Below are 13,456 nucleotides of genomic sequence, written 5' to 3'. Positions count from 1 at the left end.
AGCACTGTTGCAATGAAATAGAGTATAGTTTGTAGAAAATCCATGTAGCTGATTCTTGAATCTTCATGAACCAGAGCCTTTACTGTTCAGGTTTTATAAAATGAAGTGAAATAAAAACATCACTATGACTGTAAAACTCTAAATATTGGTGTAACATTATCTAATCCCATCACTATAGTAAGAATACCAGAAACAGTTGCCTTCTCCAGCAATCAAGAGTTTCCAGTAAAAGCCTAATGGTTTACAACATTTAGGTCTGCTTCTGTACATTAGTAATTTATTGAAGCCAATAAAATTTATTCACTTCGTCTTCCAAGTGTTTTTCAGACATTTTTATGAGATAATGGGAGACTCAACAAGTTGCACTTATATACCAATATGCACCTTAGTTTAATCTTTTAATTCAGATTTTTTCAGGGGTCCAAGAACAACTCTGCCCATTTGCCCATAACAAGCTCATTTTTCCATCCGGATTCCCAATTTTCAGTCCACCTACCTGAGTTAGAAGGGGCAAGGGAAAAGGCAATGATCACAAACAGGACTGGTGAGTCTTACATGACAAGCAACGCTGAATGTTACCTGGCTGTGTAACTGCAATTTATTTTCCATTCTTGGATCCCTGCTCAGAATAGATTTTGCTATAAAGCAAGAATTATTTTGGAAAATTATAAATGACCTTAATCAAGGCTGTGATGCTAAAAACTAAAACTTTTTCCATGTAGCTTTATCACTTGCCAAAAACAAAGTTCCATATTTCTTGTCACCACAAGTTGCAGTCATATCACATCACATTCACCCTTCAGCAAGGTCTGCCTAGTTAACCCAGGTTTTTGTTGACTGAATGATATCAGGTAACAAAATGCAGTTATCTTGAAATGCACACCTGTTAGGCAGTCTAAGATTGTATATATATATTATTTTTCTCCAAAGATCACAAACTGTCCGAGGCATTTTTCTCTGATAAAGACGACAAGCTGAATGAGGTATCATCAGGCTCTGGAGATACATGATTGAAATCCATCTCTTCTAATTCAGGAGGTAAATCTGACAGCAGTGCCTATGTTTAAAAAAAAACAACTTTTTTTAAAATTAGTATTTGGACACGTTTTTCAAGTTTCATGTTAACTCATTAAGTACTTTGGATAGTAAAGGATCACTTTTTATGATTTTTTTCACTGAAAGTGGTGAAATTTCCAACACTAAAGGAAAAACAGAATGCTGTCCAAAAATGATGTAACCACTGTACTATTGCCAGATAACAAGCTTACTGCTGGCAAGCACAGAGGAAAACAGTGATATCTCAGCTATAAAATGAAAACATAATAAGTGATGGCAAATTACCATATTTCAAAATAGAAACTACTGTATCCTGAGATGCATACATAGGAGGCTATCCAAAGGTGAATCTCCCACCATCAGTAGTTGAAGAGGGAAATTCATAATTTACTCTTTTCTTCTTGGGACACAAGAAAAATGCCTTAATATACTGGTCAGTGACTCCTTTCTACTCCTACAATGTCTGTTCATCACAGTGATATATTCTATATTGTAGTTCTTCCATTAACAGTTACACTTTTCTAGTTTGTATGGCATATATTTATTTTAGATTTTCTTTGTACCTTAAAGTGAATACATTCAAGGACAAACTAAAGAAGTTTAGCCACTACATTTTTTTTCCGAACGAAGACATTTTTAGAATGATTATATTTTACAATACATATGCAGACTTGCTAATTGTTTCAGTTACAATAAATACTACAAACCATACCCTTTGCCCACAAAGAAAAAGAAACTACATATAGTGAAGGATTCCCAGAATCTTTTCATGAAATTAGACCATGTTCTATGGTTTATATGATGTAACAAATGAATAGCTTGGCTCTGCACTATTGATTTATAGGTGTGTCAGAAGCAGAAACTATAATTTTTTAAGAAATACTGACAGTTGGCTTATATAAGATAAATGTCTGGACTTACTGTTTAAATTTGGAGTACTTATTTTTATTGTCAATATTTATATTAAGATAGCACCAGTTGGGATTGGGGCCTCATTGTGCTGGGGTCTATACAAACACAGATGAGACAATCCCTGCCTTTTGAGGGCTTACAGTCTAAAGATTTGCACAGACAGGTATTTTCTAGAGGCCTTGATAGTTCCAGATCTGAAAGGAACTGTACTGAATTGCACTGACTTCAAAAGCAGATTGATGTCCAATGTTATTTCTAGTATTATAGTATGTTAAAAATTCATTTGAAAAATGTGATTATTTTAATGCAAAATTACCTCAAGATTTAAATTTTTCAAGTAGGACAATGAATTACTATATTATAATAAATAAATATATAAGACCATCTCTACGGATCTGATCCTACATCATGTGAGTAAGGGATATGGGACTGGGCCATATGTACAACATCATTAGTAGTTTGCTGTAATTGATGTTTCAGTTTCATAGTTTGTGACACCTCCAAGACTCCAAATTAAGCTTTATTGTACATTGTCAGCTGTGCTCATTCCTTAAATTAAATACTGTAATAAACAAGGAGCGTTATTACTTTAAAAGAAATTATTAGAATGTATAAATTTAGCTTCAAAATGTTGCACTATTTTTTAACATCAAAAGCTATGTAACAAAAAGATATTGGAGATTTGATATTTTTTGTACAGCAGTATTCATTTACTGTTTGTGGATGATCCCCACAACTTACAGTTTGTGACTGGAAAGCTGAACAAACCTACACACACCCCTGAATCAGTATTCAGCCTGTGCACATAAACCCTGATCCAACAACGTACCAAAGCATGTGCTTAAAGTGAAGTAATATATTTAAATCTTTTGCTAGATTGGGGCCACAGTTCCACCTAACAAACTGAGGAGGAAAATGGTAATGTTTTTATGAATGACTAGAAGAAACTCTACTATCTTATTGGTATCACATTATGCGTTACCACACAATACCAGATCCTCAGCAGGTATATGTCTACACTGACATCCCTGGAGACTACACTACATCAGCTGAAGATCTGGCCTTCCGAAAGCCACTTGACCCGGTACAAAAATACTGATCCCTCAGAGCAAACTAAGACTAAAGAGCGTAGTTAAGACACTGGCAGAAATTGAGGAGATCTGGTTTTAATTCCTAGTTCTGCCACAGACTTCTTATGTAACCTTGGGCAAGTCGCTTTTTGGTCTGGGCCTCAGTTCCCTCTCTGGAAAATGAAGATAATACTTTCGCTCTCTTAGCCTTTGCCTGTATTGTCTGTCTAACTGCAGAATGTCAGGGGCAGGAACAGTCTTACTGTGGGGATGTCTACACTGCAATTAAACACCTGAGGCTGGCTCGTGTAAACTGGCTTGGGATGTGAGGCTATAAAATTGCGGTGTAGACATTTGGGCTCAGGTTAGAGCCCAGGCTGCGGGACCCACCCCTCACAGAGTCCCACGAGTATTTAATTGCAGTGTAGAATATCCTATGTGTCCATACAGTGTTGATCACCATAGGGCCCCAATCTAAGTTGGGGCCTGTAAACACTACCGTAATATAAGTAAGTACAAAAATGACAAAAGAAAAAATGTCTGACACAGTTGCTGCCTACTTCTTAGACTTACCTGCTGCTGTTCTTTATCATCTGATTTAATAGCAAGTATCAAGCTCCTAGTGAATGTCTGTAGTTCAAAATATTTCTGTTTGTGATTCTCCAATTCATTTTCAATGAACCTAACTTCTTCATTCTGAGGGGAAAAAATAGATATAATTCTCCAAATAATAATTAGTACTGGATAAAATTATGACATTAAATGTACCTATATTCAAATAAAAAGGAATAATAATGAGTTTCTTATTGTTATGATAAAAGTAAAATAGGGTAAAACCAAATAATTCTAGAGAATAAAGATTTCCTGTGAAAGTATCATCATGGAAAAATTCCTCAGGGTTAGCACTGTCTGATTTTATTACTTTGGTTTGATAATTAGGCATTAAGACAGAACAAGGCATGTTTTATAAGGCTTTAGAAATTAACACAATTGGGGCATTCTAACTGGCTGTGAGTGATGTCATACTAGGCTTATAATGCCCAGTAAATGCATAGGCCAAACCATTTCTTCTGATTCTATATAAACTCAATTTATTTATTTGGCATATGCAATCAATGATGTTCAAGGCACGAAGACCTCCAGAAAGCTGAGTCATTTTGCATATTAACTCCATGCATAATAGCAATCACACTACAGACAAAGCATTTCAGGGGAATTACTGTACACCTCTAGAGCACTTTTAATAAGCACTGTCTTTTGGCCCCAGAGAGGAGAATCTCCTCTATCACCTTAAAGGAAGTTTCTACCTCTCTCCCTCGCAAAGTTAGTCTTGAAAATGTAAACCAACTGTGAGACACAGACAGCAGCTAGGCTCCACTACTGCCGCAGGAAGCTTGAAATGGGAAGAATTGAGGGAAAAATCCCTAAAATTCCCTAATTCCATGGCACCCAGAAAAACACGTGTTATGTGGAGTCAGCTAAGTTTGTACACTAAAGGATCACCTCAATAACCTTCCTCAAAATCCAAAGACCAGCCATGTAAATAGTGATGCATTCACAGTAAACTGTTTTGTTTGGAGAATGGGAAGATAATTTTTTCAAAGGCTCACCCAAAATACTAACGCTTGTCTGCTTAACTTTCTGAGGTTGGGACTGAGCCAGACACTGCTCATTCGGACAGCTATTGAGCCACAAGTTGGATGCACTATTGCTGCTCCTGGCACCAATCCACCAGCTGCTCCAATAGAGTACAAGGAGAAGAGCTGGGATCAAGCTAGTGCTACACAGCGTGGAGGTCTTGAAGCCTGCCTCTTTTCCACCACTGTTTGCCTGCCCATAGTTTCAGATAGTATCATCTTAGATGTGATCACAGGATATTAGAGAGACAGTGTGGGTGAGGTAATACCTTTTATTAGTCCAATCACAGATATTACTTCATCCACCTTGTCTCTCATTGTTTACAGAGACAGTATTAGAGGGGAGTCTATAAACTGTTTTCCCCTACCAACCCTGACTCCTACCCAAGAAAACCCTCTTCTTTATCTGCTCCTGCACTAATTAGGAGACACCAACCCACCTAATTCAAAAGCCAAAGAGTAGTCATCCCTAACCAGTAACCTAGCCCATCATTGGAGGGGACCTGCCAAACCCACTCCACAGCCAATTTATTGCCACCAATGCCGATAAAGGAATGAATCTTTACACATTTAACTCCCCTTTCCATGCCTCCAATAGCTATTCCCTGGATAACTGAAATCCAGCCTAGGAAAGTAGTGGCTGGAAAGTCAGCATCTGATTGCTTAAAATAGCCTATGTGAAATGAGCTGGTGGTTTCAAATTCCCAGTTTCCACTATCCATAGCACCTCAGATACTACAGTGACATGCACACTATAAATACCCAAATAGAAAAGAAAAATCACCACAACTAACATCCTCATCTGACAGGCCAAGCAAAACAGCAGTGTACTAGTGTCTCTCTCTCTCAAGATGGTCCCTTCATGTCAGATTTGTGGCATTCTGGTAAGGGAGTGTGGGGAAGCATTGACAGTGCCAACACAGTAGATAAACAAGAGGGCTTCAGCCAGGCATTTCTCAGCCATTCTATAAACAATGAACAACACATATTATTGGATTTACAAAGCACAAGTTTAATATCTAGATGACAAATCTCTTAAATCAAAAGTTCAGATTTAACTTCAGGTTCAGTAAGTACTTCAGTTAATTCCCACATACGCCTTACTAGACTTACTGCACTGTTATATTCTAAGTTAATTTCTTGCATATAAAAATGTAATTTTCCCTAGGTATTTAATCCCTTTGCAAAGATCAGGTTATGTGAAGATTATATGTAATTAACTACCTGTGTTCTGTTTAGATTTTCAAGATTAAGAAAATGGTGTCTCTGCAAAAGGTGTCCAAATGATGGCGCTGAACACCAGTTTTCCACAAGATAACAACAGATATCAATATGCAGAAACTACATCACAGCCAGTGCAAGATTTCTCCCGTATGTAGTCTTCAGCCTTCCTCACCACATGTGCCTCAATTCTGTTCTGGAAGACTCAGTTTTAGGGATGAGAGGGTAATTTGGTATCCATGCTAATTTAGCGTTTTCTTTTTGCTGTGACTCCCAAGAGATTGTCAGCTTTTGGTAGCAGTTTTTGGCATATAGATTCACGTCTGCTAGAAACTGAACTGAGAACATCAAATTATTTTGCAACCATGTTTTTTTCTTCCTACATTTATTCATTCCCTAGCTAAGAATTTCTGAATGCAAAGTTAATAATAATCCATGCATACACATAACGTGCTTTCACTGTTACGCTGTTCATTAAGCTTCCGGGAGAAATACATATAAAACTTCACAACATAGAGCACTTAGAAATAAAGAATTAATAATTAGCACCAGGAAGCTTGAATGCTGGTGCCATAAATAGTGATGTTACAAAGTAATTCTTTCAACAAACATTGGAGTTAACATGCCACTAAAATAAACATAGCAAATCATCATTTCAGTTAAGGATTCATTACACATTCTTCTCTAAAAAAATGTAAGCCTTCCTAAATTGAAGGAGTGTAGGTAAACTCTCACAAATCTTGGGAGACAGGCCAGTCCTTGCCTACAGACAGCCCCCCAACCTGAAGCGAATACTCACCAGCAACCACATACCACACAACAGAACCACTAACCCAGGAACCTATCCTTGCAACAAAGCCCGTTGCCAACTGTGCCCACATATCTATTCAGGGGACACCATCGTAGGGCCTAATAACATCAGCCACACTATCAGAGGCTCATTCACCTGCACATCTACCAATGTGATATATGCCATCATGTGCCAGAAATGCCCCTCTGCCATGTACATTGGGCAAACTGGACAGCCTCTACGTAAAAGAATAAATGGACACAAATCAGATGTCAAGAATTATAACATTCATAAACCAGTCGGAGAACACTCAATCTCTCTGGTCACTCGATTTCTGATCTCAAAGTGACTATCCTTCAACAAAAAAACTTCGAAAACAGACTCCAACGAGAGACTGCTGAATTGGAATTAATTTGCAAATTGGATACAATTAACTTAGGCTTGAATAGAGACTGGGAATGGTTGATTCATTATAAAAAGTAACCTATTTCCCCTTGTTTATTCCCCCCCCGGCACTGTTCCTCAGACGTTCTTGTTAAACCCTGGATTTGTGCTGGAAATGGCCCAGCTTGATTATCATACACATTGTAAGGAGAGTGATCACTTTAGATAAGCTATTACCAACAGGAGAGTGGGTTTGTGGGGGGGGGGGGGGAAGAAAACCTGGATTTGTGCTGGAAATGGCCCAGCTTGATTATCATAAACATTGTAAGGAGAGTGATCACTTTAGATAAGCTATTACCAATAGGAGAGTGGGTTGGGGGGGGGGGGGGGAGAAAACCTGGATTTGTGCTGGAAATGGCCCACCTTGATTATCATACACATTGTAAGGAGAGTGATCACTTTAGATAAGCTATTACCAGCAGGAGAGTGGGGTGGGGGGAGAGAAAACCTTTTGTAGTGATAAACACCCATTTTTTCATGGTCTGTGTGTATAAAAACATCTTCTGTATTTTCCACGGTATGCATCCGATGAAGTGAGCTGTAGCTCACGAAAGCTTATGCTCAAATAAATTGGTTAGTCTCTAAGGTGCCACAAGTACTCCTTTTCTTTTTGCATACACTATATATTTCAACAACCAGGCATGATTATGTTTTTCTTATTGGATGGATAAAATGCAAATCAGAACTCGAAGTGGCTCTTTTTGATCTAATAATTTTTGAAGGCATATCCTAGTTGTTTGGCTCAAACTGTAAATTAATTTCAAAAATCATCTTCTGTGAATGTATAAATGTGCATGTTTGCGGATTTAAGATGTGGAATTGTAGTATGCTGCAGATACCAGAATTTGTAGCCGTTTTGTACAATCCTCCTATGCATAATTTACGATGAACAAGTGATAAAGTACAACTATTCTGACAGCAAGAAATTAAGGAAACTGTGTTAGCACGATTTTATTTTTCCTTTACATAATCAATATAAAAAGCCAAATTTCAAAATCATTTAAAATTAGGTCCACACATCTGTTCACATGATCATTTGGGCCTGCAATGATGCATATAAACCAATTCCTACAGAAACTTTCAGGTTTTGGTAGTAAGAAATTATTGCATGTGCAAATTTACAAATCTAGTTAAAAGGCATCTGAAAACTTTGCCAAAAGAGTGTGCAAAAAAGTTCTGCAGAACAGGCATTCATTTATTTTATTGTATTATTTTAAAAACCTGTGAGACTTAATACTATGTTCTGGACATGAAAGTTTTGCATACAGATTTGTTACAGACTGGCTATCATTTCACATTAATAAAACCTGTCTTTCAGTTAAGATTAAGTGATAATCAATTTCCCATCTATGCCTAACAATCCGGGATGAATTTTCAGCAGACCCAATCTTGGTTCGTGTAGCTATTTTTGTATACAAACACATTTTCCATGAACAAAATGGACAGTTAAACATGCACTTGCCATTATGCAAGCCCTAATGTAATTGACAAACATTGTGAGCTGACTTTTACAGGCTTGCTGAAGAGTTGGTCCTAACAATACATTTAATATAGTAGCTTAAAGAAAATATTCCCTTTTGGTAGAAAAATCAGCTTCATGGGATTTGTTGCTGATGAAAGCTTCCAAGTCAGCAATTTACTCAGGGCTTTGGTCCAGTAAAAGCTAGCATTCATATTTATGCAGAGAACATGTGACCATGAAGACTAATAGTTTATGTCAAAACCTAATAAAAAAAACAAACAAGATTCTGTAGGGCATGCTGTCACAACAAGCCATTCAATTCAGTGACAAGTGACATTAAGAAAAGGTCATTCGCCATCCATATTCATCCTGCATTGCCCTTACCCTGAACACACTGCCCAGAGGATTCATTTTTGTGCCCCTAAGGGTATAGTCTATTTTACTTTTTTAAATATTTTATTCTTTTAGAAACAGGTTCCATTCTAATAAAAGCTGTATATTTCACAAACAAGGAAGTTACAAATTTGTCAGTTTCACACAGAAAACACAAGGTATAAAATGAAGCCATGGCAACTCTTACCTGAGCTATAACAAACATGTAACCATTACAATTTTGGCAGAAGATCCTGAATGTCAGGGTATCCAGCATTTTTTTCATGTTACTGTTTCAAAGACAACTCTATATAGTCATATTATAACTAGAATGGGCAGCAATGTTGTTATACTGTGGTCTACATTATTAAAGCCATTGCTTTCTCGGACTCCCTGCTTTATTAGAGGACTCTAGCTGTTATGTTGCCTCCCAATGCTGGCAGTATTAGGCTATATATTTAATAAAACCCAAAAGAACAGACTCCTGGCACAAAGAATGTTTATATTTGATGAAAACCGTAGCTCATAGGTTTATTTTGCTAGCTATTATATCCTACTAATCCGGCCAGCAGTATCAATTAATATGTTTCTTTTTCTGAAATTAATCCATTTTATTCTTATATTTTATCAGTATTAATTCCTTGGAAAATGTGTCGAGGCATTTGTTTCCTAATAATAAGTTTTGCTGAAATGCAAGAAGCCTACTGGCCTGTAAGATCCAGTAAGATCTGCTATATAGCAAAAAGTATGATCAGTTATAAATATGTCAGCATAAACGCTGGCAACCTTTGGCACAGATAAAAATGGTCCCTTAACTTTGGGAAACCAAAGGGAGGAACTATCCACATCACATCACAGGTTTATCTGGCTTCTACAACCAGTTGGTAACCGCAGTGTACACCACAACTTGGGAGGTCGTCAAGAGAGCCTAGGCTGCCAGTTTAGAAATGAGATAATCCTTATTAATATATTTAGAAAGTAAGTGTCATAATCCACGAACCTATAGGAGAAGGGTACCCATAAATTTCTTAGGGTACGGAAATAAGATTTGGGTATAATAGGTTGGGCCTGAGTTCTTAGTAGTTGAGTTCGGTTCTGTTAAGTTCAGCTCTTATAAGTTCTAAGCTCTATCTATCTACTATCACGCTATCAGCTCAGCTTGTGCAGTATAGTATAACTACTCAACATTCCTAACCATTGGGAAAGCCAGCACCATCACGTGATTGGGCATGCCAGGAGTGAGGCTGGTCCTTCACCTCCTATTACCAGGTCCTCAAAGAAGGGTATGAGTATGTTAAGGTACTTATAATAGAAATGGTACCACCAGGAGTTTTGGAATTCTTTTACTGTTTTGCAGTTATAAGTTTCATTGCATTTCTTATTTTTATGTTAATTTCAATAAAGATTTTATCAATTTGGTATTGTCCTCAGTGCGTGTTCTTGCCAAGCACCCCGAGAATCCTCTCCCAATATAGAACTCTCTGAGTTCTTGAGCTCTGTAGTATGAATTGGATAAGAACCTATAAATCTTCTGGTCAGATGCGATCAGTGGCGAGCCATAACAACTAACCCATCCAATTCAGGTCAACAAAATGCAGATTTCACTCAAAAAATTAAAGGAAAAAGATGGTATGTTTTAAACGCTAAATAAATTGCCTTGGTGTGAGATACCCAGTGGAAGCTGTAAGCTGCTAGAATCATAGTAATTTAGCTGCTATGAAGGACTGATGCTGCTGCTTCTTTCTGTGTTCCTTTCATTTTGCAGAAACAAAGATCCAATGGCTAAGAACCCACAAATAGATGACGGAGCTACTATCACAGTTTGAATGCTGGAACAGAGGTCTTCCTGTGGTTGGGGTGAATTCCACCCTTCCACATTCCTCCCTGCAAAAAACCTGTTTGAGCTTTCTGTGTAAAGGGAATGTCTCTCTCAGCATTGCAAGATCTCAATCACTTACCTTATAATCCAAAAGAGAGCTCATCTGATCCACTTCAGAATTACTAATCATATCACTTTCTTCATCATCTATAATTTCTATTTTCTGAAATAGAAGTGAAAGGTATTTCATTCAGAAAACTAAACTCTTGAATTTCTAGCTTACTAATAGAAGTCTCTACATTACTATTAGACCTAAGAAACGATAATTGCACCTCTCAAATTATAATGGAAGAGTCCTAAGTAGATTTCTTTTGCCTATTTACAAATTATTTTGAATTTCTGAGTACCCATTAGATGGCAATCATGCACTCTGTTCACATACAGAGCTCCAGGGAGGAAGCTACCTGAGGCAGTGTACACTCAAAGGTAGGACAATGTTGCCATGGTGACTCACTTTGTTTACAGTGGAGGAGCTAGCTGCTGCCATATTTTTGTTGATTAAATTGCATACTGCATTCTCCTTACAGCATGCACAGGTGGCCTTGGGGGAAAATGTATTTCTTCTACAGACTCTTTGTGAGAGATTATCATACCAGCCATGTAGAATGTTTATTCCTCTAGAATCAGAAAGCAAGACAGATTACTATGATGAATGACTGCAAACCAAGGAATTTCCTACTGGCAAGTTTCGACTGGTTTAATTCTTGCCCTTCTATAGTAAAATCTCTCTTTTTTAAAAAATGGTTCCTCGTCTAGACTGTTTTAGGACTTTGGCAACAATATTGTGATAGCTCCAGGAATTGACCCAATCTTTTTTGAATAAAATGATCTGACAGGGATGGGACTCAAGTTTCCTGTGCCTCTTCTCCCTTTTCCAGCACCCAATGGAAACAGAGAAATTAGTGGTAGGAAATTAGGGAGTTCAATTATATATTATGAAAGAAAAATACATTTGTCTCCACCTGTTAAAACTCTGAGTCTAGACGTATGGAAACTAAGAGAAGGGTCATCATTGAAGAGGAAGAACATCCTCCCCTTTTTGTAAACATTCTAAGACAGTAACACTCTCTTCAGGTAAAGACAGGCTGAGAGTACATATAAGTGATTTATGGGTAGCGTCCAACTTGTGTGTAGGTGAAGGGATCCCTTCCTGAACACCATATGATGTTTCCAGTGAAGGTATAAAGGTGAAATGAGGACAGTAAGGAGATTTTGGGGGGATAGCAAATAGGGGGATTCCCCCTTTACTTCCTGCAGAAGTCTGCATTAGAAGAACTCCAGTCCTGATCATGGCAGTCACTTCCAATGCTTTACCTCCCATAAGCATTGGGAGCTTGCTGGTGCCCCCTAACATCTACTGCAGGTACTAGTATGTTCTTCAGGACCAACCAACTTCTCCCACAACAAATCTCAGGAGATAGGATCAGTTCTAACAAGTTAAACTTGTATTGCTTGCCAGCCGATGAACATACATAGGATCTTCAGCCTTCTGAAGAGCCTCTATTGGTTCATCAGGGCTGATTTAGTTTCCCCCCCCCCAAATGGATCCTGATAACTATCTGAGATCCAACCATCAATCCTGAAGCGAATATTCCTTTGTTTGTGGAATTCAGATTGGGGGAGGAGCAGGAAGGCTAAAATCCAGTTTATGATAGAAACTCAATTGTGACTTAACTATGGAGATCTCACACATCACTAATTCTAAGGTATTTAAATTTTACCATAAAAATTAACATATTTTTCCTAAATTCTATAACTTACTGCCCTTTGGAAGGGTTAAAATCCATTGCTGATGTAATAACCTAGTATATGGATTTGTGTACAGGCCCAAAGTCCAGAGTTTGGTCAAAAGGTCAGAGGCCTAGCAATAGCTAAGAGAAAGCAGAATAACCAAAAATAGCTTTGCTTTTGCTAAGATATGCCTGGTCAGCAAAACGCCAGATGTTGGGGGCAATAATTGTCTTATTCAAAGTTGCAAATAGAACAAAGAAGTTAGTTTCTTCTGTAGGGAAATTTTCTTCCCACACATCCAACCGTGAGTTTATGAAAGGTTCAAGCATGTCAGTATAAGATATGGTCTCCTCCCACCTTCCTTTCCCAGGGACCAATGCCTGCCTTAAAACACAAATGAACAATTTGAAAGACAATCTTTATTGCCATATACTTTCACTGTTTCTTTGCTTTTACCCCTAGATATGCATCTGTTGGACAATCAAAGGAGCTACTTCATTCCTATGGACCCCAAATCAGAATTCAACATATATATTTTATAGTAATACATTTATTAAAGTACTAATTAAATGTTAATTTGTTAACTTGAGACCATGGGCGGAGACATGATGTAACCTTTGACCATTGGCTACTGTGCTACCATGTCTTGCTGCTAGACCCATCCGGGGTTGTGGAACTGCCTACCCCGTCACTTCCCCCGCCCATGGAAAATCCATATATTCCATTGTAATCAATTGATTGACAGTGTCTCTGAGCCTAATAAGGTGACACTCCATCAGTGCTGTACGTAATAAACTCCTGTGGTTGACCTCTACACGGTGTGGATTTATGTCCTTCACCTTTTTATCTCAGTGTTCATTTTTATAACCTTGAAAATGATTT

General features: G+C 37.7%; 1 protein-coding gene across 3 annotated transcripts in view; it reads right to left on the bottom strand.

The window, feature by feature from the left end:
* Positions 1–580: 580 nt before the first annotated feature.
* HDX (highly divergent homeobox) overlaps positions 581–13,456 on the bottom strand; it is an 84,718-nt gene continuing 71,842 nt past the window's right edge. For all 3 annotated transcript variants that reach the window (XM_074964468.1, XM_074964469.1, XM_074964470.1), the window contains 3 exons: positions 10,923–11,006; positions 3,612–3,734; positions 581–1,057 (listed from right to left, as the gene is read on the bottom strand). In XM_074964468.1, coding sequence (XP_074820569.1) covers positions 932–1,057; positions 3,612–3,734; positions 10,923–11,006 — 333 coding nt within the window. In that variant the 3' untranslated portion in view covers positions 581–931. The remainder of the gene's footprint in view (positions 1,058–3,611; positions 3,735–10,922; positions 11,007–13,456) is intronic.

This window comes from Natator depressus, chromosome 9 (genome assembly GCF_965152275.1).
Source record: "Natator depressus isolate rNatDep1 chromosome 9, rNatDep2.hap1, whole genome shotgun sequence".
Classification (NCBI taxonomy): domain Eukaryota; kingdom Metazoa; phylum Chordata; order Testudines; family Cheloniidae; genus Natator; species Natator depressus.
The sequence above is the reverse complement of the archived record's forward strand: the minus strand, read 5'-3'. Positions and strand labels throughout refer to the sequence as shown.